The sequence below is a fragment of the Pseudonaja textilis genome, chromosome 3 (genome assembly GCF_049901715.1).
Source record: "Pseudonaja textilis isolate UNSWEBS1 chromosome 3, rPseTex1.2, whole genome shotgun sequence".
Classification (NCBI taxonomy): domain Eukaryota; kingdom Metazoa; phylum Chordata; class Lepidosauria; order Squamata; family Elapidae; genus Pseudonaja; species Pseudonaja textilis.
Genome location: NC_141992.1, coordinates 189,569,214 through 189,596,078, shown reverse-complemented (window position 1 = coordinate 189,596,078; position 26,865 = coordinate 189,569,214). Strand labels below are relative to the sequence as shown.

The 26,865-nt window shown below is 41.1% G+C and overlaps 1 protein-coding gene across 4 annotated transcripts in view; it reads left to right on the top strand.

Moving 5' to 3' along the window:
- Positions 1-26,865, top strand: part of ASAP1 (ArfGAP with SH3 domain, ankyrin repeat and PH domain 1) — a 184,288-nt gene that overhangs the window by 58,908 nt on the left and 98,515 nt on the right. For 2 of the 4 annotated variants that reach the window (XM_087931709.1, XM_026703669.2), the window contains exons 1-2: positions 14,922-15,251; positions 16,047-16,176. In XM_087931709.1, the coding sequence (XP_087787835.1) occupies positions 16,051-16,176 (126 nt within the window). In that variant the 5' untranslated portion in view covers positions 14,922-15,251; positions 16,047-16,050. Of the gene's footprint in view, positions 1-14,921; positions 15,252-16,046; positions 16,177-26,865 lie in introns of those variants that run through there. The other 2 variants (XM_026703670.2, XM_026703668.2) reach the window with 1 other exon arrangement.

Genomic DNA, 26,865 nt, shown 5'->3' with positions numbered 1-26,865 from the left:
TGGATGTGGCTCCTGTAAGCAAGTAACAGCAATGCTTGCTGATAAAAAAAATGTTAAAATTTTAAAAAAAATGCTTAAATTGACATAGTACTCTTCTGCTGTTTATATAAAGTACTGGCAGAATTTGCAATATTAAGGGACTCTTTCCCATACCAAAAATATGTGTATATGCTTCTTTTAAGATTACGTTGGCTGTAACAGAATAACTAATTTGGAAAGGACCTTGGAGGTCTTCTAGTCCAACCCCCTGCTTAAGCAGGAAACCCTACAATATTTCAGACAAATGATTGTCCAATCTCTTCTTAAAAACATCCAGTGTTGGAGCATTCACAATTTCTGGAAGCAAGTCATTCCACCAATTAACTGTCAGGAAATTTATCCTTAATTCTAGATTGGTTCTCTCTTTGATGAGTTTCCATCCATTGTTTCTTGTCCTGCCTTTTGGTGCTTTGGAAAATAAGTTGACTGGCTCTTTTTTGTGGCAGCCCCTTAGACCTTGGAAGGTGCTATTATGTCACCCCAGTCCTTCTTTCATTAAGCTAGACATGCCTAGTTCCCTCAATATCGTATGTTTTAGCCTCCAGCCCCCTTATCATCTTTGTTGCTCTTCTCTGCATTCTTTCTAGAGTCTCAGAATCAGAATAGAGCTGGAAGGGACCTTAGAGGTCTTCTAGTCCAGCCTCCTGCTCAAGCAGGAGATCCTATACCATGTCAGACAAGTGACTGTCCAGTTTCTTCTTTAAAAACCTCCAATAATGAAGCACCCACACGTTTGAAGGCAAGTTGTTCTGGTTAATTGTCCTCACTGTTGAGAAGTTTTTTTTTAATTCTAGGTTGCTTCTCTCCTTGATTAGTTTCCATCTATTATTTCTTGTCCTTCCCTCTGGTGCACTGGAAAATAAATTGACCTTCTTCTCTTTGTGGCAGCCTCTCAAATACTGGAATACTGCTGTCTTATCTCCCATGTCCTTATTTTCAGTAGACTAGTCAAATCTAAATACTCTAACCGTTCTTCATATGTTTTAGTCTCCAGGCCTTTAATCATCTTAGTTGTTCTTAATCATCTTAGTTGCTCTTCAACTTTCAATTCCTAGTGATGGTTCTGGAAAAGCAGAGACATTGATATAAATACAAAAAGCAGGCTAGTTAGAGCAACAGTCTTCCCTATAATGATGTATGGGTGTGAGAGTTGGACACTAAGAATGGCTGATCAAAGAAGAATTGACGCCTTTGAACTGTGGTGCTGACTAAATTATTGCAGAATACCATGGACAGCCAGAATAACTAACAGAGAGGTGTTTAACTCGTATAAAACCAGACACATCACAAGAAGCTAAAAATCATAAGACTACATCTGATTTATTTTGGCTGTGTTATGCATTCAAATTCATTGGAAAAGTCAATGTGCTAGGAATGGTTAGTGGAAAAAGAAGAAGGGGCAAACCAAGGACAGACTGGCTTGGTAACATCAAATCTGATGCAAAGTTGAACATCCAACAATTGAAAGAAGCTGTGCTTGTCAAAGTAGCACGGAGAGCATTTGCCTATGGCTGGATATGACTCAATGGTTAAAAACAGCAGTGATGTCTATGGAGATGCTCAGTCATCCAGGTCATGGTTTTCCCAGAGGTGCTTTTTCAAGAAGCAACTATACTTTCTGGTTTTTCTTTGAAAACATTTCGCTTCTCATCCAGAAAGCTGCTTCAGATCATCCAAGAAGCTTCTTCAGATTCTTCTCATCCAAGGTGCTTCTTCTTCTCATCCAAGGTGCTTCTTCAGCTTCTTCTCATCCAAGAAGCTTCTTCAGCTGATGAGAAGTGAAACATCTTCAAAGAAAAACCAGAAAGTCCAGTTGCCTCTTGAAAAAGCGCCTTTGCGACAACAACAGTGATGTTTAGTTCAGCTCCAGCACAAGAGAAGCCGACGGGTAAAAAAGCTTATGGCAAGCGAAAGTTCTTGAAACACATCTAGTAAAAGTTATAATGACAACTAGTTCTCAATTAGGGAAGAAATAAAAAATAGCAGTAGAAGTCAACATGTCTGCAAAATGAAAAACACAAAGTGAAGATCCAAAAAACAATAAAGGACATGAAATGAAGGTAGATCAAGGGACAGAAGCTTTTCCCAGACATTTATAGGACTAAATTAGCCAGAGTGCTTTGCCCCAAGGGACTGCTTTGATAGCATCTGAAAATCTCTGGGGTTAAGCAGAGATGAAATCTATGGATGGAAGGAGGACATGCTTATGCAAAACGAGTGTCATCTGCTAATGGCCCCAAGCGTGTGACCTGCCAGGCAATTGATTTCTTGACCTATCTAAAATGAAATGGATGGCCTCAGCTGAGTCTAAGCGGCAAATGAATTAAGGTTTCTTTCCATAGCCTAGGACTGACATTAATGAATATTACTGCTACCATCCATTTATATATTTTTCCTGTCTTCTGAAATGGAATTACCTAAGACGATGGGGTCAAAGAGATATTTCAAACAGAGGTAGATAAATAGATCTTGATATGGGACACCCAGATGCTTTGATATATATATATATATATATATATATATATATATATATATATATATATATATATATATATATATATCTTAAGTTTTGGATTCAGTTTGTTGGTACTTTCCATGTATGGTATTCAGCTTTGTTGTAGAATGTTTCATTTCTGCCACATCATTGTAGTTTCGTTTATGCTTTTAAAGTTGTAGCAACATTTCAGCAGAATCCCATCTGCCATCATCAGGCTTCTGTATTGTGTTTGTCTGTGAGTCAGGCTTTCACAGCCATTTCTGTTTTAAATTTGGGGCTAGCCTACTGCTGTGCCAAAATGTTTTTTTCTTCATCCTGATTGGTTGGGAGTCTTGGTCTGTGTTTATTGGTCTTAGAGTTTGCTGTGTTCTGCTTGATTGGTGTTTCTAATATCTTCTGTCTGTTTTGTGGTTTTTTTTGTCTTGATTGGCTGGCAACTTTGTGTTTCCTATATTGGAGGCTTTTAGTGTGGCTTGGATCCATGTAAACGGACGGCTATCATTTATTAGGAAGCTAGGTTTCATCTGGATGCCTGTATATATCTACATATATATCTACAGATAGATAGATATAGATATAGATATATAGATTAGATATATAGATGTAGATGTAGATTAGATATATATAGATGTAGATTAGATATATAGATATAGATAGTTATAGATATAGATATAGTCAGGGGTGGGATTCTACCAGTTCGCACCTATTTGCTAGAACCAGTTGTAAACATTCTAAGCAGTTCAGAGAACCGGTTGTTAGAAGAAATTACTGGCCTAATCCTGCAAGGAAGGCAGGAAGGAAACATTCTGGTGTTGCTTACAGAAACTGCCTCTCCGTTAACCCTTATTACATTCTTGGCAGGACTAGCCTTCTTGTCTCAGGAACGTCTCTGGAGTTTTTCCCCCCTCCTTTGCTGGTACTTTGCTTGTGTGGAGTGACCATTCAAAGTTACAATGGCACTGAAAAAAGTGAATTATGACCATTTTTCACACTTACAACTGTTGCAGCATCCCCACAGTCATGAGACGCCAGGCAAGGAGATGTGTGCCTCAATGTGAGTGATATTGAGTTGGCCACGCCCAGCCAATAACATGACCACCAAGCCACACCCACCAACTAAGCCCACAGAACCATTTGTTAAAAATTTTGAATCCCATCCCTGGATATAGTTATAGATATAGATATAGATATCGATGTGACCCCTTCTTGCATACTGATCTCCAATTGATCCTTGATACCTACTTTGTAACTTCCAATAAAGTGCTAGAGATATTATTATGGTGAAGCTCCATTTTAGCACAGGAAGACTTATTCCAAGTATGATTTCATGAAATCAAAAGCAGCTGTCCTACACAATTTCCTATTAGACAGCAGTTTAGAGAGACTGCATAAAATAAAGAGAATTTAAACATGTACAGATATACAGAACCTGGGGTACAAAGCACTTGAAAATATTTTGTATTTGTACATTTCCTTTCTAAGCTATACCACACCTACAGTGAGTTTAAATTGATGTGAAAAAGCACTTAGTGAATTAATCACCTAAGATGGAAACTTCCCGTCTCTCAAGAAAATGCTGATATACCAGGGTGGATTATAGGTGTGTTGTTTCTTTACATGAATTACCTTATTATAAGAACAGATTATCATATGGAAATAATACACAACATTAATGTCCTAATTTTACCCATTTTAAATCAAGCTGGAATATTCATAGGGAACATGTTTTCCAGTTAGACTTTATGATTAAGAGTTTAAACAGATTGTTAACATTTCTGCTCCTTTAAAACATTCTGCAACAACAGAAGCTGAATATCTTAAATCTGTTAAAGCAAGACTGATTTTCCAGGTGTAGTGTAAGGCGATGGGCAAAAAATTCAAAAGGTCAGTTACAACCAGGGTATGTTTTTAATCTCTGTTATGATACTTATGAGAAAGGTGGTTGGTTTTGACAGCATGGCTGTGGTCACCATATTGAATTTTTTTGACCCACCTGTACAGACAACCCTGATGATGGGAATTTGGGGTAAAATGGACTAGTATTAAGGACTGAGTTGAAACTAGTCCAGTTCTCCTCAATATGTTTTCTTTCCAATTAATTGGGGTTACAGCTCTCTCAAAATTCCTGGCCATTTGATGAAAGCAATACAGGTAGTGCTCAGCTTAGGAACTCAGTTGAGTCCAGAATTACAGTCATTAAGCTGTCGCTGTCATTAAGCGAGGCACGCATGCAATCCCAGCTCTCCCCATTGCAGTCATTATCAGTGGTGGGATTCCAAACTTTTTACTACTGGTTCTGTGGGCGTGGCCTGGTGGTGTGGGCTTTGCTTGGTGGGCGTGGCTTGGTGGGTGTGTCAGGGGAAGGATACTGCAAAATCTCCATTCCCTCCCCACCCCACTAACCTGCTTTCCAGCTCCGTTCTCCTGTGCAGGGCAACAAAAGAAGACCCAGCCAATCAGCTGGGACTCGGGAGGCAGAGAATAGATGGGGGTGGGGCCAGTCAGAGGTGGGATTTGCCGGTTCTCTGAACTATTCAAAATTTCCACTATCGGTTCTCCAAAACTGGTCAGAACCTGCTGAATATCCCCTCTGGTCATTATGCACGACACGGAGTGTCTCAGGAATAGGGGAAGCCCTGAGTTGCTGAACAAATGGTCATATGCTGAAATTTATTTAACAGAATAACATAGTTGGAAGGGACCTTGGAGGTCTTCTATCCAACCCTCTGCTCAAGCAAGAGAACCTATACCATTTTGGACAAATGACTGACCAATCTGTTCTTGAAAACCTCCAGTAATGGAGCAAGCACAAGTTTTGCTTAATTGTTCTCACTGTCAGGAAATTTTCTCCTTAGTTCTTGGTTGGTTCTCTCCTTCATAAGTTTCCATCCATTGCTTCTTCTCCTGCCTTCTGGTGCTTTGGAAAATAAGTTGACTCCCTCTTCTTTGTGGCAGCCCTTCAAATATTGGAAGACTGCTATCACATCACTCCCTGGTCATTCTTTTCACTAAAATAGAAATACCCAATTCCTGCAACTTCATGCATTTAGCCTCCAGCCCCTGAATCAACTTTGTTGCTATTCTGCACTCTTTCTAGAACTATTTCAACATCTTTTTAAAATTTTGTGGTGGCCTTAATATATGGAGATGAAATGGCCCATAATTTTTTTTTTCTCCCTTCACACAAAACCACACATACCCACAGTAGACTAAAATGTGAATGCCTCCTTTTCGGCTTGACAGTTGTGCAAAACATAGCCTATGTCATTCTTTTTTCCTGAGGAATTTGAATATGACCTACTTTAGCATCAGTGCAGATCAGCCAATCGCAGCAAACGTGGGAGAAGTCAGAAGGAACATGAATTTAGCATATAGGAGCTTAAAGGTTATATGTATTAGCACTGGAAAGATTTGGTAGAGACATGAATGAGTGATGGCTATGATGTTTTTGCAGAAAAATGAGAACTCTAGATGAGACAAGGCAGCCAGATCATAAAAATGTTCAAAATGATTAAAGCTGACAACGCTAAACAGAATGATGAAGAAGCAAAGCACAGCAATATGATGTGCTGGGACTATATCAGAGGTGGTATTCAGCAGGTTCTGACTAGTTCTGGAGAACTGGTAGCAAAAATTTTGAGTAGTTTGGAGAACCGGCAAATAACACCTCTGACCAGCCCTTCCCACATCTATTTTCTGCCTCCTGAGTCCCAGCTGATCGGCTGGGTCTTCTTTTGTTGCCCTGCACAGGAGAACGGAACTGGAAAGCAGGTTAGGTGGGTGGGAAGGGAATGGGATTTGGCAGTGTCCCTCCCCTGCCATGCCCACCAAGCCACGCTGTGCCCACCAAGCTACACCCACAGAACCGGTAATAAAACAATTTGAATCCCACCATTGGACGATATGATGCAGTCAACTACAAACAAGCCAACCAGTTTTTAACCTCATACGTTTGCCCAAATCCTTGTTTTGAGTCAATATAGGTAGTCCTTGATCATTTATTGAGTGACTGTTCGAAGTTACAACGTCAGTGAAAAAATGTGACTTATGACCATTTTTCACACTTATGACTGTTGCAACATCCTACAGTCACGTGATCAAAATTCAGGCGCTTGGATGCTGGCTCGTATTTATGACAGCTGCTGTGTTCCGGGGGACACGTGATCCCTTTGGCGTCCTTCTGACAAGCAAAGTCAATGGGGAAGCCAGATTCCCTTCACAACGGTGTTACTAACTTGAACAAATGCAACGATTTGCTTAACAACTGTGGAAAGGAAGATCGTAAAATGGGGCAAAACTCAATGACTGTATTGATTAGCAAAGAAAGGTTGGGCTCCATTGTCCTCTTAACCTCTTTATAGATTAAGTATGGACATATATGGCATGCTGAACTTTACAAAGGAATTTTAGTTTGGAAATGAGATCATCCACAATTCAAAAAAACATGTTTTGTTTTTTTGGTAGACCCACAACCCCCTTACCCAAATGGGTTGAATGGTTTCATTCTGCTTTCATGCAGAATTCTAGGTTTGTTTACTTTACACTTGGTTGTTTCATTGTTCAGTGTATTGTGTAAACACAGAAAATGGGAAGATTCGGTAACCAAATTAGCCATGCTGAATAAACACAGTGGATGTTTTTCACCATAAAATAGCCTAGAAAAATAATCATAAGACTATGGCTCCCTTTACATGATAAATCAAATTACAAAGAAACCAATCACACTTGTATTTTATGAGCTCAGCTGAGTTGAGGGTTCAGCATGTCAGGCTAACCAAGAAAATCAGACTAATTGCATAAAGGATGGTTAATTGGTACACATATTTTTGAAAACAAGACTACAAAACAAGTAGACCTACAATTGTATTTTTGCCCACTGTTACAGTTTTAAGTCATGGTGGTCATTAAGCAGGTCGTCATGTGACCATGCCTGAGTTCACAACTTCTTTGGGGCAGTTGTTATAAACAAAGCCATTTTTCATGATGGGTGTTCTTTTGCAGGAAATCAGAAATAAATGCTGATTTTCGGGAAAAAAAGCAATGTAAATTGTCATTTGACCTCAGGACACTGCAAATGCCCCAAAATTCACTTAGAATGTGGTAATGTGACCTCAGATAGAGCTAGGATTTAAAATCTGGGTCATAAGTATCTTTTGGGGGGTCTGTCATAACTTCAAACAGTTGCTAAGCAACCAATCATAACTTGAGGATTAATTGTATTGACAGAGTTCTAAGTAACAGGAAAGAGGTATTTCCAAACAGGATAAGGTTAGTCTTGAACACCAAGACAAGACTTTCATTAGGCTTTGCTGGAATCTGCCTACAGAGATTTAAAATTATCATTTGTTTACTGTCCACTCCCCAAAAAACAACGGGAAAATATATTCTTAGTGCCACCAAAAAGGCTGTACCTGTTCCATCCTAGAGCCACACCCTTCCCCCAAAAAAACCCTGAGGGTTTTTTTAAACATTTTTATCTCTGGCTTCCCTGCAGTAGAGTCCACTTTTGATTCATAGCTGTACTTTGCTAAGAATCCAATTCAAGACAAAGTAAATAATGCAAGCCATCTAATGACAAGTTTAATTAAAGGCAAGGATTGGAGCCAACTCTATCCAGAGGAGGCTGAAACAGAAATATGGAGAAAAGGCATGGATGGGGATATTAAATTTGAAGATTCTTATCTGATGGTCCCACTTTCTTCTCTAAGAAGTTTACTGTAATGAACTTTCAGTGAAAGTTCTTACTATTTGAACTTAAATAAAAAATTTAATGTTTTTGTTTTGCAAGGGGGGTGGGGGCAGAGAAATGGTGAGATGCCTTCTAAAGTCTAAGTCCAATTCCCACAGCTAAAGTACAGGTAAAACACGATGAAAGCATTAGAGAGCCAGTTTGGTCTACTGATTGAGGCACCAGGCTAAAAATTAGGAGACTGTGAGTTCTAGTCCCACCTTAGGCATGAAAGCTGGCTGGATGAGTTAGGGCCAAATCGCTAGGAGACTGTGAGTTCTAGTCCCATCTTAGACACGAAAATCAGCTCAGTGACTTTGTGCCAATCACCAGGAATCAGTGAGTTCTAGTCTCACCTTTGGCATGAAAACCAGCTGGGTGACTTGAGCCAGTCACCCTCTCTCTCAGCCCAACTCACCTCACAAGGTTGTTATTGTGGGGAAAATAAGAGGAAGTAATACATACATAGGGAATTTGTCCCATAATAGACATTTAAATTCACTTCTGCAGGACACATCAAGTCTCGCATTTGAAATATATACTGTCAGGTTGCTGATGGCAGCATTGAACAGCACAGTAGTAGTTATCAGGATATAATGATGCTAAGTTATCTTGCTGTGATCGAAATCACTTTCTTCTCATCTGAAAACTGTTTTTAAAATGAAGATGCCTCTTTACATTTCACAGTAAAAGGTTCAAAACAGGTAAAGTGTCTAATACATTTCAGGCCTGCTCTTATTTTGTCTTTATATGGTGCTTCAGAATGGTATGATGGACTTTCTATGAAGGTGCTCTACAACTATCGTAAATACATTTTGGATGTGAAATAGAGACAATATCCTGGTAGGCTGCAACTGTGGGGTCTTTGGTGCTCTCTGAACTTGGTTGTGTTCTTGCAGATACTTCATTACCAAATTAGGTGACATCATCAGTGTTAGACCTAGTTTGGTACTGCACCAAGGACACCAGTCCAGCCATGAGCTACAAATATTCTATCAGGTTGCAATTGTGGTAAATACATATTGGTTGCCAAGCGCCCAAATTGTAATCACTGTGGTCCTTAAGTACAAGAACCGATAGTCCCCCTTTTTTTTTTCCAGTACCATTGTTAACTTCCATAATAAATTGATAGTCAGTCATGTGATATCACACCTTGTATCCATGTCACTTAGCAATGGAGTTCCCAATCCCAGTTTCTATTGTTAATTGAGGACTATCTCTGGGTACACAAGCAGTGTTGTGGCATTTCAGAATGCCATTTTCCACACCAGATGCTACGAGATTGAGTCACACAAAGGTTTGAATAGGGCTTCTACTTAGGGTTTACAATGCACAAGATCCAGGGGTGGGATTCTACCAGTTCACACCTATTTGCTAGAACTGGTTGTTAACCTTCTAAGCAGTTCAGAGAACCAGTTGTTAGAAGAAATTACTGGCCTAATCCTGTAAGGAAGGCAGGAAGGAAACATTCTGGAGTTGCTTACAGAAACTGCCTCTCTGTTAACCCTTGTTACATTCTTGGCAGGACTGGACTTCCTGTCTCAGGAACGTCTCTGGAGTTTTTTTCCCCTTCTTTGCTGGTACTTTGCTTGTGTGGAATGACTATTCAAAGTTACAATGGCACTGAAAAAAATGACTTATGACCCTTTTTCACACTTACGACTGTTGCAGCATCCCCACATTCATGAGAGGCCAGGCGAGGAGATGCGTGCCTCAATATGAGTGATATTGAGTTGGCCAGACTCAGCCAATAACATGACCTCCAAGCCATGTCCACCACCTAAGCCACGCCCACAGAACCAGTTGTTAAAAAAATTGAATCCCACCCCTGACAAGATCCCACAGTGGACACCAGTGGATAGTGGCTGGTTTAGGCATGAAGATCCCCTGCCTGAACATCCTCTATTCTGATACAGATGCAGATTAACAGAGTTGGAAGGGACCTTGTAGGTCATCTAGTCCAACCCCATCACCCAAGCAGGAGACTCTGCATCATTTCTGACAGATGACAGTCCAGTTTCTTCATGAAAGCTTCCAGTGATGAAGCTGCCACAATTTCCAAGGGCACCTTCTGTTCCATGGGTTGATTGTTCTCACTGTCAGAAAGTTTCTCCTTATTTTCAGGTTAAATCTCTCCTTGTTCAGTTTTCATCCATTATTCCTTCTCTGGCCTTCAGGTACTTCGGAGAATAGCTTGACCCCTTCCTCCTCTCTGTGGCAGCCTCTCAAATATTGTAAGACTGCTATCATGTCTCCCCTGGTCCTTCTCTTCACTAGACTAGCCAGGCCCAGTTCCTGCAACCATTCAGGACAGGACGAGTTGAATTAGCCATTAGGACAGAAGATATAGCAAAGAATGAGATGCCTAAAACTGGGATGTGATGTGTCCTTTGTGAAGGATCTTCATTTTTCTGCCCATTGTCCTCCTTTTCTACCTTTATCCATTATTCACTGATAGTCCTCAACTTACAACAGTTCATTTAGTGACCATTCAAAGTTACAACGGCATGTAAAAGAGTGACTTATGACCGTTTTTCACACTTAAGACCATTGCAACATCCCCATGGTCACATGATCAAAATTCAGATGCTTGGCAACAGATTCATATTTACGATGGCTGCAGTGTCTCGGGGTCATGTGATCTCCTTTTTCCACTTTCTGACAAGCAAAGTCAACGGGGGAAGCCAGATTCACTTAACAACCATATTATTAGCTTAACAACTGCAGCGATTCGCTTAACAATGATGGCAAGAATGGGGCAAAGTTCATTTAACAACTGTCTCGCTTAGCAACATAAATTTTGGATTCAATGGAGGTTGTAAGTCGAGAGCTACCTGTTTTAGTAACTGCCATGAGGTCAGTTGCATAATAATTTATTTTAGGACAACTGCTTAAACATCTGTATTGTTTACAGTGCTAAAGCCATCTGATGTTCCCTGACTTCATACTGGCAAAAACAATGACTATAATTCCATCACTTTATACTTGCCAAAATAGTAATTTTTAGTACAGAACCAAAATAACAAAGCATAACAAAAGCCTTAATATCCATCCAGCTCACTGTTGTTTACCCCAGCTATGCTGGAGGAGGATTATGAGAGTGGAAACTGAACCGATCCAAAGGTTATTAAGTTAAGAAAGAATTAGTTGGCTACTTTTCAGTTAGATTTCCCCCAGATCTAGTTACAAACACCAGAGAATGGGACTAAACTTGGAATGTTTGAGTTACAGCCCCTTTTGAATTTGTAATTCCAAAATAAGAATATTTGGTAAGTCTAAATCCCTCTGAAATTTGTGGGATTTCAACAGATGTTTAAATTACAAAGTATTTGTCATTCTCCAGATTCCAATCTTAATATTATTTATGAAAGCATGAAGAAAGGATGCCAGAAAATAGGGTTAAACCTCCTTTTTGCTTTATTAAATTTGAAACTATTGAGACATACATATTTTTTTCGAAGCATTAAAATGGGGCAGAGAGAGCAAGCTAACCAAAGGCTATGATGAATATAAAGGGGACTCCTATAATTGCACACAGAACAGGAAGGATAAAAAGAAAACTTTCCATCCTTCCCCTTGCATCCCCTTGCTTTACTCAGAGTCTGCATGTAAATTAACTGACATTCCAGGGAAACATATTTGATTGAAAATCCACTGGGGAATAAAAGGTGAAGGATGTGGAAATCTAAATTGCCCAAGGCAATTTGAGAGACTAAAATAGCAGGGAGTTAAACAATACCTTTCCTAGTCTGTTTGTCCTCCTGATTAGGTTGTGAGTAACATAGTTCTGTCCTCAGACACTCCAGCCCTAAAAGCAATGATTCATGAAGGGACCTTGGAGGTCATCAAGTCCAACCCCCTGCCCAAGGCAAGAGTCCTTATACCATTCTGGAGAAATTGTTTTATCCAATCTTTTCTTGAAAATCTCCAGCGATGAAGCATCCACAACAACTGGAAGTAAGCTATTCCATTGGTTAATTGCTCTCTCAGTCTGGAAGGTCCTCCATATTTCCAGGTTTGGCATTCCTTCTGAGGAATTTCCACCCATTGCTTCTTGTCCTGGCCTGAGATGCTACGGTGAGTAAAGAACAGGGTTTATTACCAAGTGTATTTCAAGTGGTTGGTGAAGAACCACCCCTCATATTAGTTCACTTTGTCATGTAGAAGGATGTTCAACAGATGGTGGGAGATCATTTTTCACACATACACAAACACACTCATTTCAGCGGGGCCAAAGGAAATCCCCACATCAAACACTGCATTTTCACGAGGTAAGAGTAATATAGGGCAGGCCTCTCTCATATCTGTGATATTAACATGCCTCAGTTACACCTTTTTTTTCCCCCTGCAGCTTTTCCATGAAGTTGCTTCATCTTGTAGTCAAATCCTTAGCTTTGCCAATAAGAGTAACCTTATCCTTTTTCTTCCAATTCAAACACAAATGTGCAAAATCTGTGACATTTTCTCTTTAGCCAAAGAGTGATTTGAATCAATAAGACACTCACGCTGACCTTATTTTTTGTTGAATGGGTGCAGCGTTTTTAGCGTTTCCCTGTCATGCTCCACTGCCTGGCAATTAATGCAAATTCTTTTCTGAAGAGTACTAAGGTGTGGACTTGGGGAAGTGATGATGTTACGTAGCTTGGTAATGAAATGTCTGCAAGAAAACCACCAAGCTCCGAGAGCACCGAGTTTTCCAGACTCTTGGGGAAGTGGTGGCACACGCAGTTCCTCCTTTGTCTTGGATGATCAATGCTGGAGTTGCCCCATTTTTGCAATCTTCTGCAACGGAATCAGTCTGACCCTCACAGCAGCCTCATTTCTCTAAATCTGGGGTCCCCAAACTTGGCAACTTTAAGAGTTGTGGACTTCCAACTCCCAGAATTCTCCAGCCAGCATAGCTGAAGCCCACAAATCTTAAAGTTGCCATGTTTGGAGACCTCTACTCTAAATGTTCCTATATGGCTACTTCTACTCACAGGAACCTGAAAAGCCTTTCAAAGCGCAGCTAATCTCACTTTGACTTTTACCCTTTGAAATTCTTTGAATTCAGCTGAGCAGGTCCAGCTGAATACACCCTTGTCTTTCAAGCCATCCTGCCCCACTCCCCAAGCAATAAACAAAGGAACACATTTGTAAAGGAAATGTGGGTCAGCCTATTTTTAAAAAGAGAAAGTGCAATGTGACAAAGGAGAATTAAGTCACTTGTGGCCTTTTCTTTCCTCCCCTATTTGCACCAGTTTTGTTTTTAATTCAATTCATGAGTTTCCGTCCTTAGAGGAGTATCTTTTTGCACAAGTTCCCACAACGGTGGTATTAGAAGTCACAGTCCCCTAATGTTGGCCCAAAGTCACCCAGCCAGCTTTCGTGGCTAAGGCAAGACTAGAAGTCCCAAATTCCTGGTGAGTGACCCAAAATCCCCCATTCAGGTTTTGTTGCTAAGGTAGAACTAGAACTTCTCTATCTCCTGCTTTCTAGCCTGATGTCTTAACTGCTAGACCGAATTGGCTCTTTCAGATAAAAGAATTCCTCCAGTCATTGTGTTCAACAATTTAATCTTTTTAGCTGAATCTGTCTCCGTAGTTTATGCCTTGAACCGGACAACTGTTTTGTCTGAAATATTATATAGGGTTATCAGTCAATCTGAATAAAGTTGGAAGGGCCCTTGGAGGTCTTCTAGTCCAACCTCCTGCTCAAGCAGGAGACTCCACAACAAGGGTTGGGCTAGAAGACCTCTGAGGTCCCTTCCAAGTCTGTTATTCTGAACTGAGCAAATCCACCTCACCTCAGCTTGGATGTTCTTCTTTCCCAAATAAAAGCAACAAACGAAACCCAAAGCCTTCGGGCTTTTTGCAATCTCTTTTTTGACTTTTTTCCTAAGAGTCTTTAGAGATTCTCAGTTATCCAGGTCATGGGTGTCCCAAAGGTGCTTTTTGTGGGGGGGCAGGGGAGGCAACTGGACTTTGTTTTGTTTTTTCTTTTTGAAGATATTTCACTTCTCACCCAAGAAGCTTCTTCAACTCTGACAGGATATCCGTCCCTTCTTCCCTCACTATTCTGTCAGAGCTGGAGAAGCTTCTTGGATGAGAAGTGAAACCTCTTCAAAGAAAAAAAACAAGCAAGTCCAGTTGCCACACACACACACACACACACAAAAGCACTTTTGCGACCTTTCTCCCAAAGCAAAGTCCAGTCACACCGGTGATATTTGGTTTGGTTTGATCCGGAGTTAAAACTTTGCCCCCACCCCGGAGTCGGGGCTGGCGCGGGCACGCGCACGGAGGAGGAGGAGCTGTTGCCGCCGCCGCCCTTCCCCTCACACTCCTCCCCCCCACGCGCCCCCGCGCGCCCCCCCTCCCCCACGCCAGAGTTCCGCCGCAGGGGGAAGGGACGCGGCGCGTGCGCCGGCCACTTCCTTGTTTTCCTCACGTGACCGCGAGGCGCGGAGACGAAGCGAGAGGAGTGGGCGGGGCGCGTTGTAAATCCTCCTCCGTCCCTTCTCTGTATCGTTCTGAAACAAAAACCCACCAGAGCGCGTGCGCCACTGAAAGTCTCCAGCGAACCCGAAGGAGGGCGCGCCTGCGCCTTTACGCCCGCGCTCTTTCTCGCTGGCCGTCGTTCCCCCCTCCCCCTCCCCCCCCCCGACACACACACTCCGGAGTAGTAGGCGGGGCAGGCGAGCAGGCAGGCAGACACGCGCGTGCGTTCTGCTGCCCCCCCCCTTACCCGCCCGCCCGCTGGCGGAGGCGGCTGCAGCAGGCGGCGCGGGAGCGCGCGGGGAGGGAGGGAGGAAGAGGCGCGTCTGGAGAGCGGGCGGACTGGCAGGCTCGGCGGTCTTGCTCGGGGGGGATTGCAGTCGGGGGTCTCCTTTCTCCTCCTCCTCCTCCTCCGCTGCTGTTGCTGATTCTCCCCCTCGCCGGGTCCCTCCTCCAACCCCCCGCTCCATCTTGGGGGCGCAGCGGAGGGGCAGAGGGGGCGCCTGCGCAAGTTAGTAGTAGCTCTGGGCAGAAGGGGAGACCCTCCTGCAGCAACCCCGCCAAAGAGGTGGGGGGGTGGGGTCCGTCCCTTGCAGAGAAGCTCCCTTCCCTCTCCTGGTCCTTCTATCTGGCGGTGGTGGGTGGGGAGGGGGCGCGACCCTTAGCGATGGATTCCCTTATTTTGGGGTGGGGTGGGGGAAGGGGAGATGCCAAGGAGCTGGTGTACCCCGGAAGGAGCGCGACCTCCCTCTCCGGGGCTGGAGAGGAGATCCTGGTGAAGCGCCCCTTCCTCTCCTGCCCATCCCACTCCTCTCCTTCCCAATTGCCTCCTTCCAGTGGCTTTCTGGAACTAGGAGGGATCACTTTGCCATTTTTGCAAAAGGATGGGAGGGAGGCGGGCATGGCTGGACTTGGCACTGGGTTGGCAGCTTGTTGGCAAAGTCTGGGGAGATCTTTGGGGGGAGGGAATAGTTGGGGTGTGCCTGGGACGCACCTCCCCCCCTTTGAGGTGATAGGGGCTCTGAGACAACCTGAGCAGCTCCTGCCGAGACTTTGGATGGTGGAAGAAGAGCTGGTCTTAGACAGTCGTGGCCCAGGGGAGATACCTCCCCCCAACTCCTAGTTAGTATAATCTCTACCCGGAAGGGCATCCTGCTTCGCCTCTCTTTCCAGCAGGCTCCCACTGCAGTCAGGAGCCCAGCTGATCTCCTCTCCTTGATGCCCTGCCTTGTGTTTAATGCTCTCACTCTTCTCCTTGTCTCCCCTTTCTTCTCCTTGTGGCTTTTTGACTGTCCCCTTGGGGCAGGATCATGCCGGACCAGATCACTGTGTCGGAGTTTATTGTTGAGACGACGGAAGATTACAATTCCCCGACGACCTCCAGTTTTACCACCCGGCTACAGAACTGCAGGAACACCGTCACGCTGCTAGAAGAGGTACAGTACATCAGTGTTTGTCCTCTCCTTTTTGGCTGCGGGTGCTGCCTTGTGTTCTTCATGATTGTGACATCTGTGCTCTTGGGCGATAAGGAGGCTTCGGAGCTCCTGGTCCCTTTTGAAAGGCTCGGAGGCAGGAGAGGGTGCATGCTCTCTCTTCCATATCCTGCTATTTATTTTGCATTCATGATGACACTAGGGGCAACAGAGGCAGGATTGTTTGCCCATATAATTACGCAGAGGAAATGGTTGTATGGAATGAATGAAGCTTGGTGTATCTTTGGCACAGGTGAAACAGTAAATAATTAGTGGCAAGGACAAGGAGTGGAGGAAATTGCTCACAAATGCGGAACCCCAGCAAAGGCACTGATGAGAAGTTGGAAGATGATGAAAGTAAGGGAAGATGCGGTGTGGTGGATTATCTTGTGGCAGTAGTAACGTGCTCAGTCTAATCCATTCCCCCCCCCCCAAATTAAATGTCATGATTAACAAAGATATAGGTGTCATTCTTCACTTCTGCAAAATATATGTGTGGAATGGACTGTACAAATCTTGCAGACCAAAGACTGTTTTTCAAGCATGCATAGTAGAGGATGTTTCTGTAAAATGAAGCAAAACTAATCCATTTCATTTTTCTATCATGTCATTATCCGTATTATTCCTTAAATCACTATCCCAGCCTCTTACAGCCATTGGTTAAAAGGCTGTCAAATTAACCTAGTGTTTTTCTGGCATCCTTTAAATTATCGCTGGCAGAAAATGTTTTCTGGCCTTCTTGAAAGAGCTTTAATTCCTTGACACTGCCGATTGCTTTTGATAATGCACTGATAATGCTTTTGCTTTAGGGAAGATAAAATGACATTCTGAAAGATTGGTGGTAATTGTGTCTTTATTCAAAGAAACCTTGCTTAAAACCGTTCTAATGTTGATAACTAATTGGGTAATAGAACCAAAGGCTAAAATCCATTGCATACAAATGTCTTGTTGGAGGAATGGCATTGTTTCAGAATTGTAACTTTTTTACTGTGCTATGGCAGCTTGATAGTTTTTGCTGTGTAAGTACTGTTTTGCACAATTTCCCAAATAATGAACGTAGACAATTAAATGCTCCTATCGGCTGTTCATTCAGCTTAAGAGAACAGTCTATTACTGGGACAGTTGGTGGGTTTGGTCCTGAATCCCTTTGGCTGGCTCTTCCAGGGGTTTTTGGGGTTCTGAATCAACAATCTTCACAGCTTCTTTTAAATCTTATGTCATCTTTCAAGCTTTCCTCTGAAAGGAGTTTAGTAAGATAAAAGAAAACCAGAGCTTTCCTTGTACTTTGACACTCCTGCTGCTACCATGGGTCTCTGATTTTCTGATTCCCAAAAGATGTAGACGGGAGGAATTTACAAGTCATATGATTCTCTGTCATCTTGCCTGGATGGGGTGGGGTAGCAGCTGGAATCTGACAATTCAGGACTTTTTTTCCTGGGTGACCTTCAAGCTTTAATAAAGTGCCTTTGAGGATTGTTGTTGTTTAGCAAGTGATTTTAAATCCAGTTGCAACTGTGAAATACTAAGACAGTATGTTACTCAGATAAACACTTGCCAGACAAAATGTATTCACAGTGGCCTTCTGTGTTGGCTGCATCAATCTATGTTTCAATCTACTGTATGAAAAGTTACGCTTAGCATATGACTAGATTTCTTTTTCATCAGAGTTTTGTATTGAGAAAGAAACTGCTACATTTTGACTAAAATGTGTTACAAAAGTATTTTCTTTAAGGCTGCGGTTTTAAGCATCTTGGGTAAAGTAAAATTCTTGAAATAAATTGGATACAATTATTATCTCAGCATATGTTCAAATCCTTGGGAATGTTCAGAACAGTGAAGTTAGAGATATTTTATTGTTTTTGAGAATGCTCAGAAATAGTGTTGGATTCAGCAGGGTTTTTAAGGCTAGACAACTTCAAGATGTGTGGACTACAATTCCCAGAATTTACCATGCTGGCTACAGAATTCTGGGAATTGAAATCCATGTATTATAAAGTAAGGACCAGGCCTTTGTGTTCTTTTTCTTAGTAAGAAATACCAGTATTTTTTTAAAAAATATATTTCATTTTCCCCACTAACAAGAAAATAAAAAGATGCATTTTCTTGTTTCTGTTATAACAAATTGAATGAAGGGAGAAAGAAAAGGAAATAATGAAATTCACTGGTTTTATTGAATGTCATTTTTTGTTGTTGTTTAAGTAGCAAGCCAGATTGTTGATTGCTTGGTTATATAAAAACTTAATGATTTTCTGTAACATTTTATGGACTTAATTTTTCTCTGCTGGAGAAAACTTTCAAAATGGCCAATTGTAAACTATTTAGTGAAATGTTTGAAGCGAAAATGGTTGCAGTTGATAAAATCCCTACTCTACGAATTATATTTTTGGGAATAATTACCAGTACTTTTTTTTTTAATAGTTCTACATCACTTGTTGAAAGATATTGGGGGAGAAAAAGCTATGTGCAAGTATTATGCTTATTTATTTATTAAATATGTATGTCACTCATCTTAACTGTCAAGTGACTTCACTCAACTTACAGCATAGTAAAACAGCAAGATAAAATATTAAAACTATTAAGTGATTATACAGCAATAATAATACACACAATTAAGCCAGGCAAAGATGGTTGTTTTTTTCCCCTCAGGTGCCCGTGTTTATTATATTCTGATATCACCAACTTTGTTTGGACATACTACTCAAACACCAAAGATTTTACCATGAATAAAGACAATGTTAAATTTGAATGGCGGACAGCGATGATGTTCTGTTCCACTATAGTTCTGCATTTTGAATACTGTTTACTCACATGATACAACATGGAGAAACGTGATGAGCATTTGTTGGAAATCTTTCTGTATGATTCATTGAGATGTCTCAAACAAACAAAAAATTCCTATTGTCTCTAGTTTTTTCTTTCATTACTCTAGCAGCATTGACTTATTGGAAGTACAGGTAGTTGTCAACTTACAACAATTCATTTAGTGATGATCCAAAGTTACAACTAGTATTAAAAAAGTGACTTATGATCCGTTTTTTGCACCATTTCAGCATCCCCATAATCACATGCTCAAAATTCAGATGCTTGGCAACTGACTCATATTTATGACGGTTACAGTCCCAGGATCATGTGATCATTTTTTAAAACTATTACCATCTAGCAGATAAGGATAATAAAAACAAGGACGAATAGCTAAAAAACAGTTTCTATCCCAGGGTAGTAACTCTATTGAATTCTACTGTATAGTGCAATATTAATGCAACATCAGGGGTTTTCAATTCAGCGTATAAAATGTGAAGGATATGTGTTTGTGTTTATTTTCATGGTCATAATATACACTGAAGATATTATTTAATTTCATTGTACGAGGTGCAGTGACAATAAAGTAAACTAAACTAAATCCTCATTTGCGACCTTCTGACAAGAAAATTCAATGGGAAAACCAGTTTCACTTAACAACCATGTTACTAATTTACCTACTGCAGTGATTCACTTAACAACTGGCAAGAAAAGTTGTCAACTGAGGTAAAACTCACTTAACAAATCTTTCACTTAGCAACAGAAATTTTGGGCTCAACTGTGGTTGCAAGTTGAGGCCTACCTGCATTTTGATGCTACTCTGATCTTGACCTAGAAATGAAGCATTTCAGAGCTTCAAGGAAGAAAGCTAGCATTTTGAATGGAACTGGATCCAAAATGGCTACCGTTTTTTGTCTATCTAAGTACAGTTGGAACCAGTTCTCCGAAGCCTCTTCTGAACTTTTCCAGATGAGAGTTTATTAGCCAAGGCCATAATCCATTGTGTAGACCAGTGTTTTCAAAGTTGGCAACTTTATGCTGGGTGGATTTCAGAATTTCAGAATTCCCCAGCCATCCTAAAACCTGGGATAGACTTTTCATACACATCAACTAATGGGTGGCTATATAAATCAGATGGAGGATGACTGCATAAATAATATGACCAGTTTCAGATTATTGGGAATGGGTATCCAGGGGATTGCTTTTAAATTGTGGTGTTGTGGTCTTAAGAATCTCTTGGACTGCAACAAGATCAAACCAGTCAAGGAAACAACCCTGTCTGTTCTTTGGAAGGACAGATCCTAAAATTGAAGCTCAAATGCTTTGGCCACCTAATAAGAATCTTTGGAAAAGACTCTGATGTCAGAAAAGATGGAAAGCAAAAGGATAAGGTGATAGCAGAGGATGAGATGGTGAGACAGTGTTATTGATGCAATGAACATGAATTTGGACAAACACTGGGAGATAGTGGAGGACAGGAAGGCCTGGGGTGCTGTGGTCCATGGGATCCTGAAGAGCTGGACATGACTTAGTGACTGAACAACAACAAAATCCAGAAGACCAGAAGGTTGTAATTGATAGATTGAGCCGTAGCGGCACAATGGTTAGAATGCAGTATTGCAGGCTAACTCTGCCCACTGCCAGCAGTTTGATCCTGACCGACTCAAGGTTGACTCAGCCTTCCATTCTTCTGAGGATGGTAAAATGAGGATCCAGATAGTTGGTGTCAATATGCTGACTCTGTAAACCACTTAGAGAGGGCTGTAAAAGTACTATGAAGCAGTATGTAAGTCTAAGTGCTATTGCTGTAGCAGGCATGCAGAGTTTGGCACTTGAAATGTTTTCCATTCTCCTAATGATAACTTAGCTCTTGGTCATGTGAACAGGAAGGAAGGTTGGAGCAGAAACCAATATTCTGAGCCCTTGCTTTGCTGTGTCATCCAATGGAATGAATTGGAAGATTTTTATTTTTATTTCCCTTGTAGTCTCTATCCTGATCTAGTTTCTTTTTCTAATCTGACCTTTTTTTCCTTTTCTTTTTTTTTTTTGCTGGTTTCTAACCCATACCAGATTTGATCTGTGGTTATTTTGGACAGTTATGCTACCGATGGACATTTTACTTAACATTCTTTCTGGCATTCCATTGGGTTGGGAAGAAAAATCAAATAAGAATCTCTCCTTGCAGAAACCCAAAGCGTAGCATTCAAATTGTCAAAACAGAATAATGTAATATTTGTTTGACTCTATTTTCATCCCCGGTAATTATCATTAAGCAGTTTGACTATGTACATATGTATACCTATATATGTATATATTTGATTATATTATATTTGATTATATTATAGCTGATTGCAATGTAAATATAATTTGTGGGAATCCTGCTGAATGCAATCAAGTGCCCTTTTAAGAGAATATCCTGTTTCATAAAAATGTCCAAACAGATGTTTCTGGAAAGTCTTATATATAAGATACAAAGACAGTAAACTTTTTAGCAGTTTTGGATAGCATCTGGTATTCCAAAGAGATCTAAAAGTAATGGTGAAATGCAGGTAGTCCTCCATTCAAATCCCAAAATTTTGTTGCTAAGTGAGACATTTGTTAAGTGAATTTTGCTCAATTTTATGACCTTTGTCACCACAGTCGTTAAGTCAATCACTGCAGTTAAGTTAGTAACTCAGTTGTTAAGTGAATACCACCACCCTCCATTTACTCTGCTTGTCAGAATAGAATTCTTTATTGGCCAAGTGTGATTGTACACACAAGGAATTTGTCTTGGTGTAAATGCTCTCAGTGTACCTAAAGGAAAAGATACATTCGTCAGGAGTCAAGAATCATCAGATACAACACTTAATAATAGGCATAGGGTGCAATAAGCAATCAAATCATACTAGGAAACAGTCCATATAAATCACAAGGATACAAGTGACAAAGTTGCAGTCCTACAGTCACAAATGGGAGGGGATGGGTGATAAGGAGTGAGGAGAAGATTAGCAGTAATGTTAGTGCAGACTTTGCAAATAGTTAGATAGTGTTGAGGGAATTGAAGGTCACAAATGGAAATCCCATGGCCCCAGACAGTGCAACCGTCATAAATATGAGTCAGTTGCCAACTGTTGGAATTTTGATCCCATGACCAAAAGTTTCCAGGGTTGAGAAATACTGTTTTAAAATCCATCCTCCTATTCTTTCTGAACAGTATCCGAATTCTGCATTGTATTCTGTAGTAACCTTAATTTAAAGGGATGGGGAGTCTTTGAGCCTTCAGATGTTGTAATTTCCACTCACCAATAGCTGTGCTTACCTGGTCCTGTAAAGAACTCTTGTTAGCAATATGTGGGGCAGCTACAAGTTCCTTATCTTAGTTGTACTGGTTGAGATTCAGCAGATGGCATCAAGAGTTCAAATTTCTGCATTACATTAAGCTCTAATGTGTGGTCTGTGTGATGGTTAATGAAAGATGAGGGCTCAACTTTAAAACTTGTGGACTTCAACTCCCAGAATTCCTCAGTCAACCATGATCCCTGATTCAGAGTATCATAGAATATGAAATCTATCACTTGTTCCAAATTTGAGAAACGGTTGTACAAATCAAGGCCTAATGTAGAATGTGAACTCAGGCATAGTTGTCTTTTGGAATTACCTAACCTACAAAAAAATGAAACGTGGTTTCCCAGGAATTTATTTGGTGAATATCATCTTTTAATCCTGGATTTAAATATGCTGTTCTTGTTGATTCTTACTGATTCTTCAAATTTTGAGCTTCCCCAAACACAAAAAGCTTGCTGCTTTTTGTGTTCGGGGATTAAAAATAATTATTAACTATTTTTCATCAAATTTAAACATGGTAAGTTCTAGAACAGGGGTGTCCAACTCAAGATCTGGCCCCTGGAAACAGCGAAGGACCAACCGTGTTGCCTCTGCCAGTGAAAACAGAGCTCAGGGTGGCCAACCGCCCCCCGGGCTCCATTTTTGCTGGCAGAACACTACAGGAGCTTGTCCCACCCAAAAACATAGCCGGGGAGGGAGGGCATCTGGACTATCACAGGTGCCCCAGACATGAGGGACATCGAGCTGGCCATACCTTCCTGGCCACATCCCCCAGCTCCCCAAGGTCAAAAACAACCCTGATGCGGCCCTCAATTAAATTGAGTTTGACACCCCTGTTCTAGAACATAGAATAATATGGTTGGAAGGAACCTTGGAGGTCTTCTAAACCAACCTCTATCCATGGCAGGAGATCCTATACCATTCTGGACAAACCAGTCTCTTCTTGAAAGCCTCCAGTGATGGAGCATCTCCAACTTCTGGAGGCAAGCTGTTTGATTATTTGTTCTCGCTGTCAGTAAATTTCTACTTAGTTCTAGGTTGCTTCTCTCTTTAATGCTCTTTTCTCTGTTACTTCTTGTCCTACCCTCGGGTGTTTTGGAGAATATGAATGAAGGCAAATGTAGGTGTCCCAGGATAAGGTTGCAGGATCCAATCCGGGTCGATCACCGAGATCAGAGGTTTAGTTTTCTGAGCTTTCGGACTTGTGTTGGAGCCCATCCTCAGGGGACTTCTCTCTCATCAGAATGTGTCATATTCTGGTGAGAGAGAACTTCCCTGAGTATATATGAGCTCCAACACAAGTCCAGAAACTCAGAAGACTGAACTTCTAGTCTCAGTGACCATCCCAGACCATCCCAGATTGGATCTTGACCCCCTCTTCTCCGTGACAGCCCCTCAAGTACTGGACAATTGCTATCATATCACTCCCAGTCCTTCTCTTCATTAGACTAGACATGCCTAGTTCCTTCAATCATTCATCGTGTAGTTTAACCTCCAGACCCCTCATCTTCTTCGTTGCACTCTTTCTAGCATCTCAACATCCTTTTTCTGTATCACGGTAACCAGAATTGGACGCAGCATTCCAAGTATGGCTTCCCCAGTGCTTAAACATTGAAACAGGCTTTTAACTTGTAAATAAAGCATGAGAGGAAAAATTTCCCATAAAATTAAATTTTGATGAAACGGTATGTTCTGTTGACAATAAAAGTCCTACTCTGTAGTTTTCTTTTTTTGCTTTCTGCAATTTGTGACAAACAGAGGAAACAGGATGTTGTAGAAGTTGAAAACCTACTGTTAGTGTAATATCAAACAAATATTTTATACTAATTAAGTACTTCTTGATTCATTATTCTGGGGTATATCAACCATGCACACACAGTAATATAACCGGTGTTCAACTGCAGTTGCATGGAGTTACAGTTTTTAGGCAGTGAACAATGCATATGTGTATTCATATAAATATCATGTACAATCATTTTCTTTCTGGATATGCAACAATAGTTAATGCCTCATCATTAAGAGTTCTTCAGTATAAATTGCTTTGTTTTTTTTCATGCACATTAGCACAATCCTTTTAGCGTGCTAAATGAAAATGATATCTTTCTTAAGCCAGTGTAGTTTGAATGTTTTAAGTGTGCAATGCCTCTAGGAAACAGAACCCAGTAGCAAATGCTATAGAATGAGTTTACATTGCACAGTATTTATATACATTGGTTTTTGTGACTATGTTTGGTTGAGATTCGCTCTGAAATTTTGCATTTTGTGCAATTTTGTGCATGGGCCTGTTGCACGCATGTGCCTTTAATCAGTAGACATGCTTGCTACAAATTTTAGTCTTCAGATTCCATCACAGTGGGATAATATAATACAAACTGGATTGAAATTCCACATGGACTTTGCTTGAGGATGTTGGCAGATATGATTATGCAATTTGTCGTTGTAATTAATACCTTTATCCTACCGTTGTAGAAGTGGCAGGAAGTAAAGCAAGAAAGCCTATAAAAAATTATGAGTTGGCTCTTTGGGTTGAGACTTACAAGATGCGCAGGAATAATGGCTTGATTTTTCCAGAGTTATGTGCTCATGTGATTATTTTCAAATAATTTATACCCTAAGCAATTAAGAGGGGCATGATGGCTCAATGGTTAAAGACGCTGAGTAGGTCAGCTGGAAAGCTGACAACCCAGGTTCAAGACTCCAGTGTCACACAACAGGATGAGCCCCTGTCCCTTCCTGCAGCTCCTGCCCACCTAGTAATTTGAAAGCATGCAAATGCGAGTAGATAAAAAGGTACTACTTCAGTGGGAAGGTGTTCTGTGTGCCTTTGTGTATAGCAAGGGTCTTCAAACTTGGCAAGTTTAAGACTTGTGGACTTCAACTCCCAGAATTCTTCCTCCAGTCATGTTCGCTCGGGAATTCTGGGAGTTGAAGTCCACAAGTCTTAAACTTGCCAAGTTTGAAAACCCTTGGTGTATAGTCCTGCTGGCCACATGACCATGGAAGAGTCTTCGGAAATGCTGGCTCCCTTGGCCAAGTCATGGTGATGAGTACCGCCCCCCTAGCATTACACATGACTGGGTAGGGGAAGCCTTTACCTTTTTAAACAAGTAGGAAAATCATACCCTAATCAAGAAACTACCAAGAAGAATATCACACTCTCACCAATCCTGGCAGGACAACCTAATATATACATGTTAGGCTGCATTAACAAAGGGATAGAATCAAGATCACATGAAGTGTTAATGCCACTTTATAATGCCTTAATAAGAGCACCCTTGGTATATTGCATCCAGTTTTGGTCGCCTTGATATAAAACAGATGTTGAGACTCTAAAACGAGTTCAGAGAAGAGCAATAAAGATGATTAGGGGACCGGAGGCTAAAACATATAAAGAACGGTTGCAGGAATTGGGTATGTCTAGCTTAGTGGGTGGGGGGAAAGTGACATGATAGCAGTGTTCCAATATTTGAGGGGCTGCCACAAAGAAGGGGGTCAGCCTTCTTGCCCCACATAAGGGCAGGGCAAGAAGCGCTTGGTGGAAATTAATCAATGGAGAAGCAACCTAGAACTAAGGCAAAATTTCTTGACTATTAGAACAATTAATCAGTGGAACAACTTGCCTCCAGAAGTTGTGAATGTTCCAAAACTAGAAGTTTTTAAGAAGAGTTTGGACAACCATTTTCCTGAAATGTTATAGAATTTCCAGCCTGAGCAGGGGGGTTGGACTAGAAGACCTTCAGGGTCCCTTCCAACTCTTGTTATTCTTTTCTGTTCTAAATTGAAAACAAAAGCCACTCCCTATCAGCACTGAAGATGATACTTCGTTGGGTAATGAAAAGTCTTCAAGAAAAAACTAAGCTCAAAGATCAAAAACTTCAGTCCTAAACTACACACACACACATATATATTCTTCCTTATTAGCATTTTCCTTGCGTTATGGTGTTGGAAGGTATAGCCAAAAATGGGATCATAATACTTAGATGATTTTAAAAGGACTGCTTTTGTGTCACTGAGATTTAAATACAGCTATTTATAGTTAATTGTATATTTTTGATTATAACTCTTGATTCTAAAACCATAGCTTTGTTTTGAGGATTTGTTTGACGTTTGTTTATTTTTTTTTCCAAAGTGTAGATGTATAAGAGGAAAAGCAAAGCATAGCATTACTTGAACACAACATGCCTCCCCGCCCATGATCCTGGTTGAAGTCTTAAACGAGGATTTAAGACTATGGGAAAACACCCCCCCACACACACATACAGAGTCCTCAACGTACGACCAAAATTGAGCCAAAATTTCTGTTGTCAAGCAAGACCGTCGTTAAGTGTGTTTTGCCCCATTTTACGACCTTTCTTGCTACAGTTGTTAAGTGAATCACTGCAGTTGTTCAGTCAGTAACACGGTTGTTAAGTGAATCTGGCTTCCCCATTGACTTTGCTTGTCAGAAGGTTGCAAAAAGTGATCACATGACCCCAGGACAATTGCAACCGTCATAAATACATGCCAGTTGACAAGCATCTAAATTTT